The sequence below is a fragment of the Passer montanus genome, unplaced genomic scaffold, assembly GCF_014805655.1.
Source record: "Passer montanus isolate IOZ18808 unplaced genomic scaffold, ASM1480565v1 scaffold116, whole genome shotgun sequence".
Taxonomy (NCBI): Eukaryota; Metazoa; Chordata; class Aves; order Passeriformes; family Passeridae; genus Passer; species Passer montanus.
This window is the reverse complement of record NW_024358278.1, coordinates 1,449,710-1,467,608: the sequence shown is the minus strand read 5'-3', so window position 1 is coordinate 1,467,608 and position 17,899 is coordinate 1,449,710. Positions and strand designations below refer to the sequence as shown.

At 45.9% G+C, this 17,899-nt stretch overlaps 1 protein-coding gene across 7 annotated transcripts in view; it reads right to left on the bottom strand.

Moving 5' to 3' along the window:
- Positions 1–17,899, bottom strand: part of GDPD5 (glycerophosphodiester phosphodiesterase domain containing 5) — a 100,222-nt gene that overhangs the window by 19,499 nt on the left and 62,824 nt on the right. For all 7 annotated transcript variants that reach the window (XM_039697064.1, XM_039697059.1, XM_039697065.1 and 4 more), the window contains 5 exons: positions 9,853–9,956; positions 6,388–6,481; positions 5,776–5,835; positions 3,629–3,727; positions 2,286–2,379 (listed from right to left, as the gene is read on the bottom strand). In XM_039697064.1, coding sequence (XP_039552998.1) covers positions 2,286–2,379; positions 3,629–3,727; positions 5,776–5,835; positions 6,388–6,481; positions 9,853–9,956 — 451 coding nt within the window. The remainder of the gene's footprint in view (positions 1–2,285; positions 2,380–3,628; positions 3,728–5,775; positions 5,836–6,387; positions 6,482–9,852; positions 9,957–17,899) is intronic.

Genomic DNA, 17,899 nt, shown 5'->3' with positions numbered 1-17,899 from the left:
GGCTGTGACAGAGCTGCAGTGCTTGGGGCCAGATGAGCAGGACTGCCTCCCATGCCACCCAAATTCCATTTATCAGTGACTTCCCACCAAGCCCAGACTCCCTGGGAATCTCTGGAAGGTGCTGACAGAGCAACAGCTCTGTACCCCACAGATGTGTGCTCCTTCTGAAAAACAACAGGCACCTCTGAACTCCTAAAATATCTGGAGCCACTTGAAACCACAGATGTTACAGCAGATTTGATTTTTAAAATTTTTAAAAATTATTATTTATTTTGCAAACTCATTAAGGCTTTGGAACTCAAGGGATAACCTCCAAAAAAAAAAAAGAAAAAAACACTAAAAAACCCCAAAAAACACACAAAATCCCCCACCTCAAAAAAAAAAAAACAAAACCCCTAAACCAAATATTTGCAATGGATGCAAGATAGAGAAGGCAGTGGTTTGTTTTTTTATTTTTAGGCCCAGCTCAGCTCCTGGCCACAGCTGATCTGGTTTCACTCATAAAGAGGCTCCTTTTTGCTTCCAGCTTCTAACAGGTTCATTCACACACGTTCCCACAAGGCAGAAAGTGACTCCAGGAACTCTGCCAGGGTTAAAAATTATTATTTATTTTGCAAACTCATTAAGGCTTTGGAACTCAAGGGATAACCTCCAAAAAAAAAAAAAAAGAAAAAAACACTAAAAAACCCCAAAAAACACACAAAATCCCCCACCTCAAAAAAAAAACAAACCCTAAACCAAATATTTGCAATGGATGCAAGATAGAGAAGGCAGTGGTTTGTTTTTTTTATTTTTAGGCCCAGCTCAGCCCCCTGGCCACAGCTGATCTGGTTTCACTCATAAAGAGGCTCCTTTTTGCTTCCAGCTTCTAACAGGTTCATTCACACACGTTCCCACAAGGCAGAAAGTGACTCCAGGAACTCTGCCAGGGATTTTTATCTCCATCACTCAGGGAGCACTCCAGGAGCTCAGTGACACCTTGCTCAGGGACCTCAGGCTGTGTCCTGCACCTTAGAGGTGTCACCAGCACCCAAACCTGCAGCAGACACAGAATGGGATCCTCACCCAGGTCCTCTCACCCAGGAGCACCCAAACACCAACCAGGCTCTGAAAATTTAGTTTAACCAGAGCAAAAAAAACCCCATAAAAATTTGTTCAGGAAAAAAAAATAAAACCAGCTTAAATGCCACAAAGAAATGGCAAGAATAGGCTTGCACCAAGACCTGCAGCTGTTTCAAAAATATTAAAATCCTATTTTCCATTAAAAGTGACTGTAGATTCTCACAGATATTTTGGGTTTTTTTTTTTCTTTTATTAAACCACCATGTCTGCACCAAAAAGCCTGTAAACTCTTTCAGATAAGATAAATTCCATGAGCCAAATGAGTCTGAAATAATCTTAAGATCAAGAAATAGCACCATTTTTTTCTTAAAAACAAATAAAACAATCCAAGAACAGAAAGAGAGAAGAAAAGCAGCTTCCTGGCTTATTAAAATAATTAAACAGAAAAATAGAAAAGGAAAAAAGAGAAACAAGAGGGGAAAAGGAGAAACAAGGAGGGGGAAAACAGAAGCAAAGGGAAAAAAGAAGAAACAAGGGGAAGAAAAAGAGAAACAAGAGGAAGAAAAAGAGAAACAAGGGGAAGAAAAAGAGAAACAAGGGGGAAAAAAGAGAAATGGGGGAAAAAAAAGAGAAACATGGGGGGAAAAAAAGAGAAACAAGGGGGAAAAAAGAGAAATGGGAAGAAAAAGAGAAACATGGGGGGAAAAAAGAGAAACATGGGGGAAAAAAAGAGAAACAAGGGGGGAAAGAGAAACAAGGGGAGAAGAAAGGGAAACAAGAGGGGAAGAAAGAGAAACAAGGGGGGAAAAAAACCATGGGGAAAAAAACAAAGGGAAAAAAGAAAAACAAGGTGGGGGAGAGAAATATGGGGGAGAAAAAAGAGAAACAAGGGGGGAAAAAAGAGAAACAAGGGGGGAAAAAGAGAAACAAGAAGGAAAAAAGAGAAACAAGGGGGGAAAGAGAAACAAGGGGAGAAGAAAGGGAAACAAGAGGGGAAGAAAGAGAAACAAGGGGGAAAAAAAACAAGGGGAATAAAACAAAGGGAAAAAAGAAAAATGGGGGGGAAGAGAAATATGGGGGAGAAAAAAGAGAAACAAGGGGGGAAAAAGAGAAGGGGAAAAAAAAAGAGAAACAAGGGGAAAAAAAGAGAAACACAGGGTGGGAAAAAGAGAAACAAGAGGAGCAGGCAGTCCCCACCCTGCAGGGACACAGGAGGTACTCACTGGCTTTCTCTGTCCGTGCAAACTGCCCTGCCACCAACCACGACAGTGCTGTGACAGCTGCCAGGGCTCCTATATGCAAGAAAGGGGCTGTGGCCTGCAGGGCACAAGAACAGGAGAGGAAAATGGGATTAAAAACACCCCAGCACCTCGAAAATGTGTTGGTTTTGCAGGTTCTGTTTTGGCCGTTGCTTCTTCCAGATCCTGCCATTGTCTCTGGCATTTAGGAAGGGAAAGGAGGAAAGCTCTAACCCCCTTTTAGGGGAATTTCTCCCCCAATAACGCAGATATTTGGGAAAAGGGCTGCTGGAGGGAGTCCTGAGGAGGCCACAGAGCTTCTCCCTCTGCTCTGGAGCCAGGCTGGGGAGTTCACCTGGAAAAGGCTCCAGGGACAACACATTGTGGCTTTTTAGGACTTAAAAGTAAGAAAATGTGGACAGACTTTATTAGGGTCAGCTACAAAGGGACTTGAGGGAATGGTTTTAAACTAGAATACTGTAGGTTCAGACTAAATATAAGGAAAAAAATGACTTAAAAGTAAGAAAATGTGGACAGACTTTATTAGGGTCAGCTACAGTGGGACATGAGGGAACAATTTTAAACTGAAATAGTCTAGGTTCAAACTAAAAAAAAATCAGGATGAGGGTGGGCAGGCCCTGGCACAGCTGTGGCTGTCCCTGGATCCCTGGAAATATCCAGGGCCAGGTTGGATGGGGTTTGGAGCACCCTGGGGTAGTGGAAGGTGTCCCTGCCCATGGCAGGAGGTGGCACTGGATGGAATTTAAGGTCCCTTCCCACCCAAACTCTTCTGGAATTCTCTGAACACACTGGACTGTATCGGCAGGGTGCAGCACCACGACACAAAGCTGGAGATGTACCATCTGAGTCGTGTTTCTGCTCTCCAGTTCCCTGCCTAAACCTTTAAAATATCCCAATAAAATAAAGCACTTCTGAGAAATGTTAGTCACTTGTGTGAATGCCATTTCCACCCCCTGTATTTGCATAGATTTGCATACTCCCAAATGCACGTCAGCAGAAGCAAGCACCTCTTAAGCAAAATGGGCAAAATATTTTTGGACTTCTTTTATTGAGGACGAGGGGGAAAAAGGAACATAGAGCAGATCTGTAAGAAATTAAGTCTGTAGGTATTTTCCTTTCATACTTCTCTAGCCCTGCAAGACACCACAAGCCTTCCTTAAAACAATTTTCTCATTGCCAAGATTTCAATTTGGGCTGTGACAACCATCAGGACAGAGCTTTATCCTACAGGAATACAAAAATCCCAGGGAATTCAGCTGCACTGGCCCCTTTCCTCCCCCAGGGAAGCATCCTTGCAGACAACTCACCTGCAGTGAAATAAATACCATCTCCCACTCGTCATCCCAAAGCTGTGCTATCGATGACATGGTCACCACAGTAGTTATCAGGGTTGTCACCAGGCCAATCTGCAAGAAACCAGAGGGCATTTACAGGCTGGGGACTGTGGTTATTATAAAAATTAGGTTGGGATGTATGTTATAGGTTGGGAAATGGAGAGAGAAAAGCTTTGCACGTTATAAAAGGTGTGAAAAAAGATTCACAAGGAAGGAGGTTGGGCTCATGTTAGAACAGATACTGGGGCTGGGGAAGGGACAGTGGTGGCATTGAGGTGACAGACCTCAGCCCACCAGGACCTCCCCCAGCCTCCCTCTCACGTGGAAGCACTCAGAGGTGTGAGCAAAGCAGTCAGAAAGAAAACGCGACCTCTGTGGTGAAGGTAAAAAGTTCAAACCATGGAAAAGTGCCACGGAAATAACTCCAGATGCAAAGACTGAAAATCTGGGCTGTCTGTCTAAAAATAATTCCCCACTCTCTGCCTGTGTCTGCTATTCAGCCTCTGCTGTTCTGCCAGAGCCAAAGGATGCTGCTGCAGATCCAAAACCTGCAGGGGAGACTTGACAGCAAATTGATCCCCAGAAATGAATGGATCACATTCCAGGTGCACAGGGCTCCTCCAGGCCAATGTCAGGTTTAATACCTGGAGCAGCAAATAAAATCCCACATTGCCAACATTTACAGAACCCCTTTGGTACATGGAGACAGGATTCCTCTTTCTGGAGCCCTAATTCCCCTTGGTGTGGCCATCCTGTGTGGCACAGAGGTGTCAGGACACAAATCTCCACTCCTCCCATCAGCTCCAATTTATTGCTTCTCCTCCACCCCTCACACTCATCTTCCACTTGGTTTACAACCCTCTGCCCAGAATTACAGGAGAAAATTGGAAGGAGTTGTGTGCTTTGCCCATACCAGCCTTTCCCACACACTTTCATCTATATTTGAAGTTAATTCAGTACAGTTCCAAGAAAAATATTAACTTATTCCAGCCTTGTATCTCAACATCCTTAGGAAGCTGAGGGAGGTGTGGGGAAGGGAAGAGATGGAGCCACACATCTGAGCTGTGATGAAAAAGGGGCTTCTTGGAAGAAGGGGAGGAAGGGTGGGAGTCCAGAGGATAGAACTGATCACCAACACATCCCTCTTCTGGGCTTACTCATTAAAAAGGGGCTTCTTGGAAGAAGGGGAGGAAGGGTGGGAGTCCAGAGGGTAGCATGATCACCAACACATCCCTTTTCTGGACTTACTCATCTAAGCCCACCAACATATCTGAAAAATACCATTTTCCCTGATAAAGAAACATATGTCAGAGTCAGGAATTGATAATGTATTTTGCTGCAGCAGTAGTCAGACAGTCCCTGCCCCCTCTCTCTGATTGCATCCTCTTCCCCTGAGGAAGCATAGTTTCTATAATCTCTAAGGAAAATAAAACAAGGAAAAGAAAATGGCAGGGTGGGGAAGTGTCTGCTCTCCCTGTCCTGGGAGGTTCAGGCTCTGATCCCACATCACGTGCGGAATTTCAAGAGGGTATTGGCAGTCAGGATTGGTCCCTCCATTTCCAGTTAGCAGACTGCCAGCTACAATGGGATCCTGCCAACCCATTTTCTCTCCTTGCATTCCCTTTCTGTGCTCCAAATACCTTTCCTTGTGTTTCCCAGCAGTGTTTCTCAAACTGCTTCACACACAAATCCCCTTGGGCCCAGCAAACCCCACCCTGCACACCCTCAGCTTCAACACCTACATCTTCTTCTCCCAAGGCTTTCCCAGCTGGTCCCTCCAAGCACACTCTGATCAGCTTCACCTCTGCTCAGCCCCTCTCCAGGGGAGCTCCAGCACAGACAGGAGCCCCAGAGAGGTTCCTGGAGCACCTGAGCTGGGACTGAACCAGGCTGCTCTAAGCACTGGTGTTCTCCATCTCCACAGGTGGCCTCTCTATCAAAAGCTTTTCACCAAATTCTCTGCCCCCAGGCTCTGATGAGCAGTTTGCTCATGAGGCCACACATGCACCATAGACATTTCATGCTCTTCCCAAGGACACAGTGACAGAAGTGCCACCCTCTGCCTGCTCCTCAGGGTCCAGCATTCCCAAGAGCCTGCTCCCCTTGGAACTGAGATTTACCTTGTGCAGCCAGTGCAGGTTCATCTGCTGTCCCACAGCTATGTGACACAGTGCCAGGATCTGGAGGGACAAACAGAGAGTCAGACAGAGGCACATCACCACCCTTTGTGGTGTCTGAGCACGCAGGGACACGTCACCAACCGAGGGGACAGCCACATGGGCCAGCAGGAGTGGGGGCAGGACGGGCCAGCAGATCCTCTCCAAAGGCAAGGATGTGGAGGAAAAAGCTTTGCCCTCCAAGGGGCAGGGAGTTCAGAGCCTGGCTACAGCTCCTGGGGCTGCAGGAAGCAGTGCCAGCTGTATGGACACCTCCCTGAAGGTCCCAGCACCCCGGGACAAAGGGAAACTACTGCCACTTGTGCCCAGAAGTGGAAACTGGGCCAGACCATGGATAACAAAACTGTTTTTCTCCTCTGAGGGTATCTTTTATTTTTGAGCATCTGAGCTCAAAGACCATCAGTTTCTCACTTTTGATTTTATGCAACTTCAGGCAAAGAAAAGAAGAGAGAAGTCACTTCCAAGAGAAAACTCCTCAAGTTGTTGATGGCCTGGAGAGCTCGTGGCTTTTTTAAAGCCAACAAAGCTCTAAGAAATGGATTTCACTGTACTCACCAGTAACATTGTAATGTAGGTAAAGCCAGCAGCAGTTGTTACAAGGATTGGAATGGACCAGTCACTCCAATATCCCATTCGGTTATACAAAAACCTGGAGGAGAAGTGGGAAGGGCAGATTAAGAAAGGATTCAACACCAGAACAGCTCCACTGGGGTTAGACAAGACTTAGAAAACAGATCTTTCCAGAAAAGAGATAGGCAGCAAAAAGCACAAGTGACAACCCAGTGCTTTAATCCCTTATGGAAATTAACTGGATAGAGGGAGGCAGAGAAACCCCAGAACCCTTCTTGCAGCTTCTGACAGCTCAGACCTGACCTGGATTCAAATTTCTCTTCTGGATTTTTAGGAAAAAAAGCCAAAACCAAAACAACATCCCTAAATTGGCTTGGATCAGGGTTGACATTATGTCCATGCAAACCCTTTGGAACAGCAAGGACAGGATGGTTCTGGGGTGGAATCAGCACATTCAAGGAACTGGCTGGGTTTGGGTTTTTTTGGGGGTGTTTTTTTTTTTTTTTGGTTTTTTTGGTTGGGTTTTTTTTTTTTTCCTTTTTGCCTCTTGGTTAGATTTTTTTTTTTGGGTCACAGACAGAAATGCTGCATTATATAAATGCAGGTCAAAGACTCAATCTCCTCCCCAGCACTCAAATCCAGCATCATTCATCAGCCAGAACCTCTGGTCTGTTTGGACAAACCCTGGGGTGATTTTTGGGGCTGTCCTGTGCAGAGCTAGGCGCTGGACTCCATGATCTAATTCAGGATATTCTCTGATTCTAATTCTGTCCAGGAGTAAAGCTCTCCTGTGGGACCTGGAAAGCAAATCCTTGGGCTCAACAGGCATGGCCCAGGTCCAGGTTCTGCTCAGGGAGCCAAAGAGCACAAACCCAGGGATCTGCAGGGATCCAGACGTGCTGCTAGGAAAAAAGAGGGAAGAAAGGAAAGAGGGCTCCTCTGAAGTCTGTGCTGATGCCATCACCCAGAGCTTCCTTAGCTCTCAGGCCATTTAAGCTTTTGCTCTGATGTCCCTTCAATGCCCCTCCGAGAGCACCAGGCCTTCACTTGATGTGCAAATGATTGTTTTAAACTGCTACAAAGCAGATGAGCTTTCTGCAGAACCAAGGAGGAAAACGTTTGCTACACAGACTTGCATTTATGGTCCTGCTGCAGGGGGAACACAGGCAGGTTCACAAATTGGAGCATCCCCACACCCTGCCCGAGCTAGAGTGAAGCCTTCTGGTGCAGTACACACCTCAGACAGGGCAGATCAAGTGTAGGCACCAAAAAGGGAAATGCCAAAAGCAATAAATTAAAAAAAAATATTTAAGAGGCACAAAGCATCTTCACTAACAAGCACCTCAGTGTTAAAAGCCTGAAGCAATACATGCTGGCTCACAATTTTGCCTTGTCCTTCTAAAACCCATTTCAATCCCAGAACAGCCCTTTGGTCTTTACAAATTGAAATTACCTAATGCTGCCCAAGCTGCCTGACACACAGGTATAAAGATGAAAAAGCTCCTCAAGGGTGGAAGAGAGTCAAAGCCCTCAGAGGTTTGGGTTGAAAACTCTCCTCCTAGAGGGTGGTGTGGAGCTGGAACAAGTCCCAGAGAGGGGGGAACTCTTCCTCCAGTCCCTCTCCACCTGGTGGGACAGGCTGAAGGTGACAGGAGCTAGGACAGCTGCCAGGGATGAGATCTGGAGGGCAGGAAGGAGCTCAGCAGCTCCTCACACCAATATCACAGCAACTTCTTCTCCCAGCTCCTCTGGAAGGCCCTGGCAGCAGCTCAGTGTGCCATGCCCAAAGAGCCCTTCCTCTCCTCTGGAGGAGCTCCCAGCTTGCCAAGAAATCAGTGGAGCAGAGAGGAAGGCAGCAGGAGCAAGCAGCAAAGAAATCTTGCCCAAAAACACCCCCCAGAAGTGACAATGACAGATGAACAGCAAAGGTGCTGCTTCTAAAGACCAGGACTCCATTGTGCCTCATCAGCAACAGGTTCACAGCCCTGCTGGGAATAAAATGATGCTTTCAAGTCCTTCACACCCTGCCTGCCCCAAAGTGCTCTGTTTTCACAGAGCAGGCAGCTGTGCTGAAGGGAAGGGCCAGGCTCATCTTGCATGGACCCAATGGAAATTATTTCTCCCCCTCGCCTGGAACTGGCATGGCTGTAATTAAAACCTCACCCTGTGTTCTCCTCCTCCTGCCCAGCCTTTCCACAGCTGTTTTCCAGGAACCCTGCTCGACCTCTTGTGGTGTGTGGAGCAGGGATCTAGCTGGGGTTCCAGCACACACAAAGCACTGCCCCATTCTCAGCACTGAGTGGCAGTGCCTGAAATGCTGTTTTCAATCCAGAAATTTCAATTCCAGCCTCTTCCAGACCTGTGCTGCACAAGAGGGAATCCCTTCCCAGTGGATGTGGTTCCAGCACCCTGGGTTGCACGGCAGGGACAGGGCTTTGGGCTGCGGGTGACATCTGGATGTGTTAAATCCCAAATGCCTCTTGCAGCCAGAGCAGACCTGCACATCTCCCCCCCATTCCTGCAAGAATATTTGGGGACCCAAACCTTGGCAGTGCCCATCCCCAGCATTCCCAGGGCTTTCCTTAATTTCTAAAGGAATGATTTTAGCCCTCCCACAACTTTGAGCTCAGACAGAGATGGTTTTGCACTGGAGCAATCACATCCTTCACTGAGGGTACAAACTGAAGAAGAGAGGGGCTCCAAAATTTCCTTTTAAAAAAGGCATTTTTATCATGCTGCTGTTACAAATAATCCAGAGCCATGCTAATGGTTTCACTTCACACAGTGTGGGTGTGAGCAAAGAGAAAAACCCATTTTCTCCTGGGAGGAGCCAGCTCACATCACCATGTTGGTAAACACTCTCCCTCACACAGCTCCAGCATCTAAAGCAGATGATTTACTTAAGAGATCAGCTCCCCACTGTGCTTTAAAACACACTTTACATCTTGTGTTTGACAAGAAGATGATGTCAAGGCAGTTTGGTTAGAATACAGCCCAAGGTGCTGTCAAAATGTTTTAAGATGCTGCCGATAATAAAAGGGAGAATAATTTCCAGTACTGGAGGCAGCTGGCAACACCCTAAATTCCAGCACATCCCACTGCAAAGCTCCTTTTCAGCTCCTTCCAACTTTGTGCAATGTTTTCCACACCCATGTGCTTCAGGCTGAATTTTTGCCATGGATATTTTGTGGAATAGCTGTAGCCAAATTGCTCAGTCACTTTCAAACCCAGCCAACCATCAAGACAAACAAACACAAACCCAGCCACGAAGTGGAGACGTGAGGCCACGTTACATCTACACAGAGATCAGGAGAAGCAGCTCTCCTTGAGCCCCACTTTTCCCTTTCTCATCGTTACAGTTCCATCCAAAGGATCCGGATGAACCCAAACCTGTGTCAAGCAGGTGCATGATGGCCAAAACCCAGATTTCCTGAGGAAAGCTCTACTCACCAGTTGATTTCATTGTAGTCATTGTGAACTTCCCACCAGAAGTAAAACCAGACCAGGGTGAGGAAGAAGGATGAGGTGAGGATGAGGAACCAGAGGCGCTCCCACTGTGGAGGAAGAGAGAAGTCAGTGTCAACAGGATCCCATTTCATCCCAGCTGTGGAGACTCAGTGGAGTAAAGAGGCATTTCCAAAGGCAAATTTGGAAATGTCCCAAATTTCCCCTGGTCTGGGCAGAGGGCTCATTTATGTAGATTCATCTTATGGAGGGCTGGAAGAGCATTTCTGCAGCTGTCAAGGAAGAGGGGACATTTCCAGATGTGGAGCTGGGGTTCTGTTTGGTGAGGGATTTTTGTTGGTGGTTGTTTAGGTGTTTTGGGTTTTTTTTTTTTGAGGCAATTGTTTAATTAACTTTTCCATTCTCATGCATCTTCCCCTCCCCTGGGTTTAGCCTAAATGAGTAGTTATCACATGGTGAAGATTACACAGCAGATTAGGGATGTTCCTACTCCTTATTCCTTCCCCTGAGGTGCTCAGATCCTGCAGAGCCAAACCACCCATCCCCACCATTTATTCCTCCCACCACCACCACCACATATTTTAATTGCTTTGCAAACAGACCACACCAGCACCAACATTCAGCGTGCAGGAGCATTTCAAATTCTACTCAACACACACACACACACAAAAGAAATCCCTCAGACAAATCTGTTCCGTGCCCCTGCTCCAATACCATGGGTCAAATCCCAAACCACAAGGACATCAATCAGTGTTTTCAAAGTGCTTCCCACCAGCACCATCTCCATGGGCTCCTGGTTGGTTTTCACTCCTTGGCCTTAGACAGTCCACAAGTGTTTTCATTTCAACAGGGAAAACACTGAAATAAGTTCTGCAGGGAAAATATTCCAACAAATCCTCACTTCCCACAATGAGCAAGGAAGGATAAAGACTGGAAAAGACAATGAGCAACTCTGCCACTATAATTCCCTTCCAGACCCTGAGTACACATTGATCTTTTTGGAAAATGCTCTTTTTTCATGTGAACTCTCCTGGCTTTTTAGTTATGCAAAACAATGTAACCAACATAGTGCCAATAGAAACATTAAAAAACACCAGGTTTTGCCTACCTTTCCATGCTAAGGGAAGAGATAATTCCAGTTATCTACTTAACTGTGAATTAATAGTATAATTATTTTTAACTGTGACTATTTTTTATTATGCATCACCCTGGATACCAATCCTGTTATACAGCTCCTCCTTGTATCCTCCATCATAGAAAAAAAAAGCCAAAATAAAGCAATAAAAAGGATTGGAATGATTTCGTTTTTGCTGTGCCAAAAATGATGTTTTCTGCTAGAAATTCCAAATTCCTGGCTGTATAAGCCAAATCAAGACATCCAGTTTTACCCAGAGAAGCCACTATTTTTAACTGTGACTATTTTTTATTATGCATCACCCTGGATACCAATCCTGTTATACAGCTCCTCCTTGTATCCTCCATCATAGAAAAAAAAAGCCAAAATAAAGCAATAAAAAGGATTGGAATGATTTCGTTTTTGCTGTGCCAAAAATGATGTTTTCTGCTAGAAATTCCAAATTCCTGGCTGTATAAGCCAAATCAAGACATTCAGTTTTACCCAGAGAAGCCACGGCTGCCCCTGGATCCCTGGAAGTGTTCCAAAGGCTGGACAGGGCTGGGAGCAGCCTGGGATAAGGGAGGTGTCCCCTCCCATGGTGGGGTGGCACTGGATGGCTTCAAGTACATATATTTGGGGGTTTTTAGGTACCTTTTATGCCAAAGACCAACATTTCTACAAAAATCCCACCCTCCAGCTCTTTAAAGGTCACTCTGGGCTGAGCTTTGCTGATATTCATGCACTGGATGACCCTGATTTGATAAACAAGCCAAGGAAAACATTTTAAAACCTTTGAGCTTTTCCCCCTGTATATATAAAGATAATTCCCCCCCTTATTTACATGCAAGCAGCAGAGCTTGTGGCAAGCTCTCCAAAAGCTATTTTGGGTCTGTCCTTGAGGGTGCCCTTGCCATGCCTTGCTGGTTTTGTGAAAAGCCAGGCAAATTCTTCTGTCTCAAGGCATCCTTCAGTGAGCTCAGGCACATTTCTCAGTGGGCTTTCATTAAAAAAAAAACCCCAAAAAACAAGAATATTTGATCTTTGAGGTTCTTTCCAACCATTCTCTGATTCAGTGATCAACAGACACAATCAGAAGGGCCCCAAAAGGAAATTAATCAAGACAGAGACATTCTACCAAGTTGGAGATTGCCAGATTTTAAATTTTTTGTTTAAATTACAGAATCCTCAATAACAAATAAATACATAAATCAGTGTTCCACACGTTTCTCCACCACTTTTGCACATCCCCAATCCCTACCCCATGCGAAAACACCTCCAGGTTAGGGGGTTTTGGGGAAAAAAACTCAATCCACATATTAAAGGAATTTGCTGCAGAAAAGCCAATGTTTGATTCATCTGTGACACTGGTTCATGGATTTTACCCACTCCTGTGCTTCAAGATTTAATCTGGTTTAAAACAGCACTGAAATTCGTATCACAGGGGACAGATTTTCCAATTTAGGGATTAGTTTTGGTTAACTGAAGGCTCTGCCAGTCTCTTTTGCTGCAACTCCCCAAGCCAGACAAAGCATTATTGACTGCAGTGGCACAGGAAAGCAGAGAGGCTCAGGAAGCTTATTTTATTTATTGCAGGCTCTGTAGGAGATGTTATGAGGTTTAACTATACACACACACTCCCACCAACCCCTCCTACAAGGACTTTCTCAATTCTATGTTAGGAACAGGAATTTCTCACCTATTTCTTTCCAGATGATCACACATATGCCACGAGACACTTCCCAGCATGGCACCATTTGTGAACTAAAGAAATCCTTTGACCGGGAAATCCAGGCTACCTAAATTGCCCATTTTCCTCCCAAAAAGCAGATCAGCACTGTATCAGGATTCAGAGTGTGACGTGAACTTAGAACAGATAATCAACATTTAAGATCTTAAAAATCAAGACTGCACAGAATGCCACGAGACACTTCCCAGCATGGCACCATTTGTGAACTAAAGAAATCCTTTGACCGGGAAATCCAGGCTACCTAAATTGCCCATTTTCCTCCCAAAAAGCAGATCAGCACTGTATCAGGATTCAGAGTGTGATGAGAACTTAGATAATCAACACTTAAGATCTTAAAAATCAAGACTGCACAGGGTGAGACTGCATTGATCTGAAGTGGTTATCACTGCATTTACATGTGCCTGTCCTCCTGAGCTTAAGTCTACTAATCATAAAATTAGATTGGGAAAAAACTCTAAGATCACCAAGATCAACCATATAATTAATATTCTTCATATTATATATTAAGAGTAATAGAATTAATATTTATACAGTGATAGGATATATAAATAAATTCAATATATGTATAATTAACATTGATTTAAATTACATAATTAAGAAGTCTGTCCCAAACCCCTCCTGACGCCTGCAGGCAAAAGAGAGGGTTCAACATGTGAGACCATATTAAATTCCTTATTTTTACCACATACAGTCCCCCAGGGCTGCTGAAATGCTGCACCACGAGCTCAGCTGCCCCCTCACACTTCCTCTGGACCCAGCTGGGAAGCAGGGGCAGTACAACACTCTTGGCTCCAGGTCTGCTCCGTGGAAGCCAAGAAAATGCAAGGCCAGAGCCAGCAGATTCCCTGACAGCCCACTGAGCCAACAGAGCAGAAGGATTTTGCTCCAGCGAAGCTGCTGGAGTCACCCCAGTTGACAGCAGCCCTGAAATGCCATCCTGCATCTGTGCTGCTTGCTGGAGTCCTTGTCAGCTCATCCAAGCAGGATTAGCATCCCTGAGATCCACCTACATCGCCCAGCCTTGGGATGAAACAGCAGAACCCCTTCCTAGGCAAACCCACGCCTCCAGCATCCTCCCTGGCACCCAGAACCCACAGAGAGCTTCAGAAGGAACTGGAAGGAGAGAAGCCTGCTTTGAACTGGGAATGGGTTTGAGGAAATGCCACTGCTGGATGGATTAGGGCTCCATTCCCACAGGGATGAGCTCACAGCACACATTCCATCAACGTGGGTGGAGCTGGGGCCCTTCCAACTGCATCCACAGGAGCTTTCCTGTGAAGGAACCCGAATGCCACTGCTGGAGCGAGCTGCATTTCACCCCAGCACAGCTCAGATGGCAACAGATGGATTTTATATTCCTTCCTGGACTCACATCCACAGGCGAGGACTGCACCGGGCTCACAACAAACCCACTGCGCCCAAAGCTCTCCTAGAGCAGCTGAAACCACAGCAGAGTCCACCTGAAGATCCCACCCGAAGAGAAAGATCCCACCCAAAGACAAAGATCCCACCCAAAGACAAAGAAAGATCCCACCTAAACACAGGAAGGAGGTTGTGGGTGCTTAGAATTGAGGAGATCCACCTCAGAGCAGATGGATCTTATTCTCTTAAAGATATTTTCTTTAAAAGGCTAAGAATTGGAGAGCATCAACAGCTTGGAACAACCTGGTCTGGTGGAAGGTGTCCCTGCCCATGGCAAGGGTTGGGACAAGATAATCCCTAAAGTTTCTTCCAATCCAAAGCATTCCGTGTCTGTGAACTCTACAAGGAGCCACCACTGGGCAGAGGTGTAGAAACCCAAAGTGTGTAGAAGTTTAAGTCAGATGAGTGCAGCAATTGGGATACATTTTAATTGGAAAAAAAAAGGGGAAAAAAAAAAGGAAAAAAGGAAAAAAAAAGAAGGAAGAAACTGTGAAAAAAAAGAAAAAGAAAAAAGGAGGAAAAAGGGGGGAAGAGGAGGAGGAGGAAGCTGACCCTCTTGTTTCTGGAGCTGCCAGTCATCCATCAGGAAGAAGGATCTTATTCAAACCAAAGTGCCTCTGGGAATTCATGGCTTTCAGTCCCTCTGGAGGACCCTACCCATTCTCTGTCTCCTGAGCACAGTGAACCTCCTGTTCATTCATTAAAATAATGAAATAACTAAATAAAAATCTAACTAGAACAGGAAGAAGATTTTTAACAATGTCTTACTCCTCCTCTACCCCCCCTTTTTTTTTTTCTTTTAATCAGAAAAACTCCAGTTTTGAAAAACAGAAGCCTTTTAGAGAAAATCTAATATTTTAAAGCAATTTCTTGCTGAAGGGCTTCTTGGCTTGAGGATGGAATTTCTGCTGAGAGGAAACTGGAAGGAGCCTGAGCCCTCCCACAAATCTGGCAGCACACTGGGCAGGGCATGCACAAGCAGATGGAAAACAGCAGCACGTGGATCTGACCACACCAACAAAGCCCAAATGTAGGAATCTTCCTCCAGCTCCATACTGTAAACCTCCCTGCTGGAAGTTTTATGTGCAGGCAACATTCAGAGATATCCAATGTAACCATGCTTTCAAACTTGGAAATGCAACAAGGTCAAAAGGTGTTTTATCTCCCTGCAGTGCATCCCATCCTCGTGTCCCTAAATATCCACCAGCTCAGGCACCTGCCTTTAGCAAATTAATGGGGTTTTTGAGGCATCAGTCCTGAACAATTGCTCTCTACCTCAGGAGCAAATCCAGGAGCTGGAGCCGGACTGGAGCACCACCACCATCACTCAAGTGTGTTTTCAGACCATTTTAATTCACTCCTGGATCCAACAAAGAGTTTATTTAGGAGTCTGCACTCCACTGTTTTCTGGCATTTTCAAGAATCAATTTGCTGCAGGCATTTATCAGTGTTAGCTTGGAGAGGAAAGGAGGAGAGCTAACATTTGTCCGGCAAACACAAAGGGAAAACCAACGGCGCAATTCCTCGTTTCGGGATTACCCAATCAGACCTTGTCCAAACAAACAAAATACTATCTTCAAGCAAGTTATTAAATCATCTCTGAGGATGAAAGATGACTCCATCTCCCAAGAGAACCAGAAACTGAGAATCACCAAGAACAAGTGTCAGCTGGAGTGTTTTGTCAATGGGAACACTTGAGTTCCCAAGGAGAAATGACAAACTTTCCTTATTAACTCTCAGTATGTGAATGTAGAGTCCTTAAAGCAGTGGCTTGTTCTGAATTCCCACCCTCCTCTGGCATCTGCTCCATTCACCACCACCCTCATGGGGAGAATCCTCTCTTCCTATCTCCAGCTGCACAACCCCTGCTCTCTGCCCCTCCTCTTCTGTTCCTGGCTCCTGTTCCAAACAGTTTGGTGTCCCCAGCGGGTTCACTTCTATCTATTCTATGGTTGTAGGGAGCCCTCAGTGCTCAGATGTGTTCCCTCAAGTGTCCCTGGAGAGGAAAACCCACACCCAGCATTGCCATTGTTACAGCCCAGGGTGCAATCAGCCTTCACTGCCAAAAGCACATCCAGCAGCTCCATCTGGCATTGCAGAGGGACACAACTAATGGAAAGCACCTCGCACTCTAAGGATTTGAAGCATTTAAGTGAGCAGATCAATGTACTTGAGTAGCAAATGTTGGCCTCACAGACCTCATGCACATCCGGAGCAGAACCGAGGCACCAGGGCTGAAATTCCCTCACCTAAAGCTACAGAGGGATCAGGCTTTCATCCCTCTCTTGGACTGAATGTTCAGGAGCCCAAGGGAGCAGGAGGAAACTGCAAGACCCCACAGCGCATCAGGCAGCTCCCACAGGACTTTGTAACCTGCCCAAAGGCTTCGTTTTCTCTCTTTCCAACAATCGCCACCATCTGGTGCAAAGCTCTGCTTGAACTCCTCCTCCACCTCTTGCTTTTTACTTCTCATCCTCAACTTTCTGCTCTCCCCCTGTCTTGGCTTAGTACTTCAAATTTCATAAGGAATGGGACTTTTCCCAATTGCTACAGCCCTCTCCAAGAAGGAGAGGGAGTGACTGGAAGGATAAATTTGGGAGCACAACCGATTTGAGACAGTCTGATCACTTCAGAAACACTGCCGAGGTATTTTAGTCCTTGGCAACCCTTATGGTCTTGCATAAGAGGCACTTGCCAACCATTAAAGAAATGGGAAGAAAGAGGAAGAAATTTGGTCTGGCAAACAATGGGTCTGAAGCAAGGAGCAAAGAGAAGAAAGCCCTGCTGCTGTGGCTGCTGAGGCTTCAACACTCAACCAGATGTTTCCTAAAGTCAGTCACTGCACATCTCAGGCATGTCTTGTTTGATTATTACAAAGACCAGGCTAATAGCTCTCTGCACACCTTGTTAGAAAAGGCCATGAATGAGATTCCTGAGCCGTGACACGCTCCATTTACAATTCCATTTAGCAGGTCACAGAAAACGGCGGCGAACATATTCCTGAAATATGTGCTCCTGCTGGGGCTGAACTGCAGCTCAACAGATGCAACTAAAGGAGAGCCAAACCTCTAAAAATATCATTGCTACACTTTGTGAAACACCTCCAGCTCCCAGAAACACAACCACAAAGGGTAAGGCTGATTCCCTCCAGGCTCCAGGCTTGCAAAGCTGGGAGCAGTGGGACAGTTTTCCTCGCCTGAACAGCAAGGAGAGGGATAAAGGGACACAAACTGAGGGACAACCCAGCCTGCCTGCCCCTCCCTCCCCACAGACTCTGCCAGAGCACCAGTTTCTCTCTAGGTGCCCATCACCCAACAAAGGCAGCATTTCACTGCATCCCCAGCATCCATCACAAAAAGCAAGCCTGGATGGCACCGAGATGGGAATGAATTCCTGTGCTGTTCAGACACAGAGCACAGCTGGAGCCAGGGCTCTCTCTGGCTGTTGGAGGCCCCTGGGGACTTTCAGCAGCAATAATCACGTCCTGGATCAGCTCTGCTTCCAGCAATTACGTCCTTGCTCTTTCATTCAAGGCAGAGGTAAACAAAAATCCCTGAGGGAGCCTCTGATTCACGAGGAAACAGAAGAGAGCGAGAGGGGATCCCCAAGCTATCCCCCACAGCATGATTTACTCTACTTCCACAGCTCCTGATAACAAGGTTTTAACCTACTGGATTTTGCCCAGCCAACATAACCAGTGCTTCTGGACAAAGTCATGGAATAATCCAAGTATTCCAAATCCATTC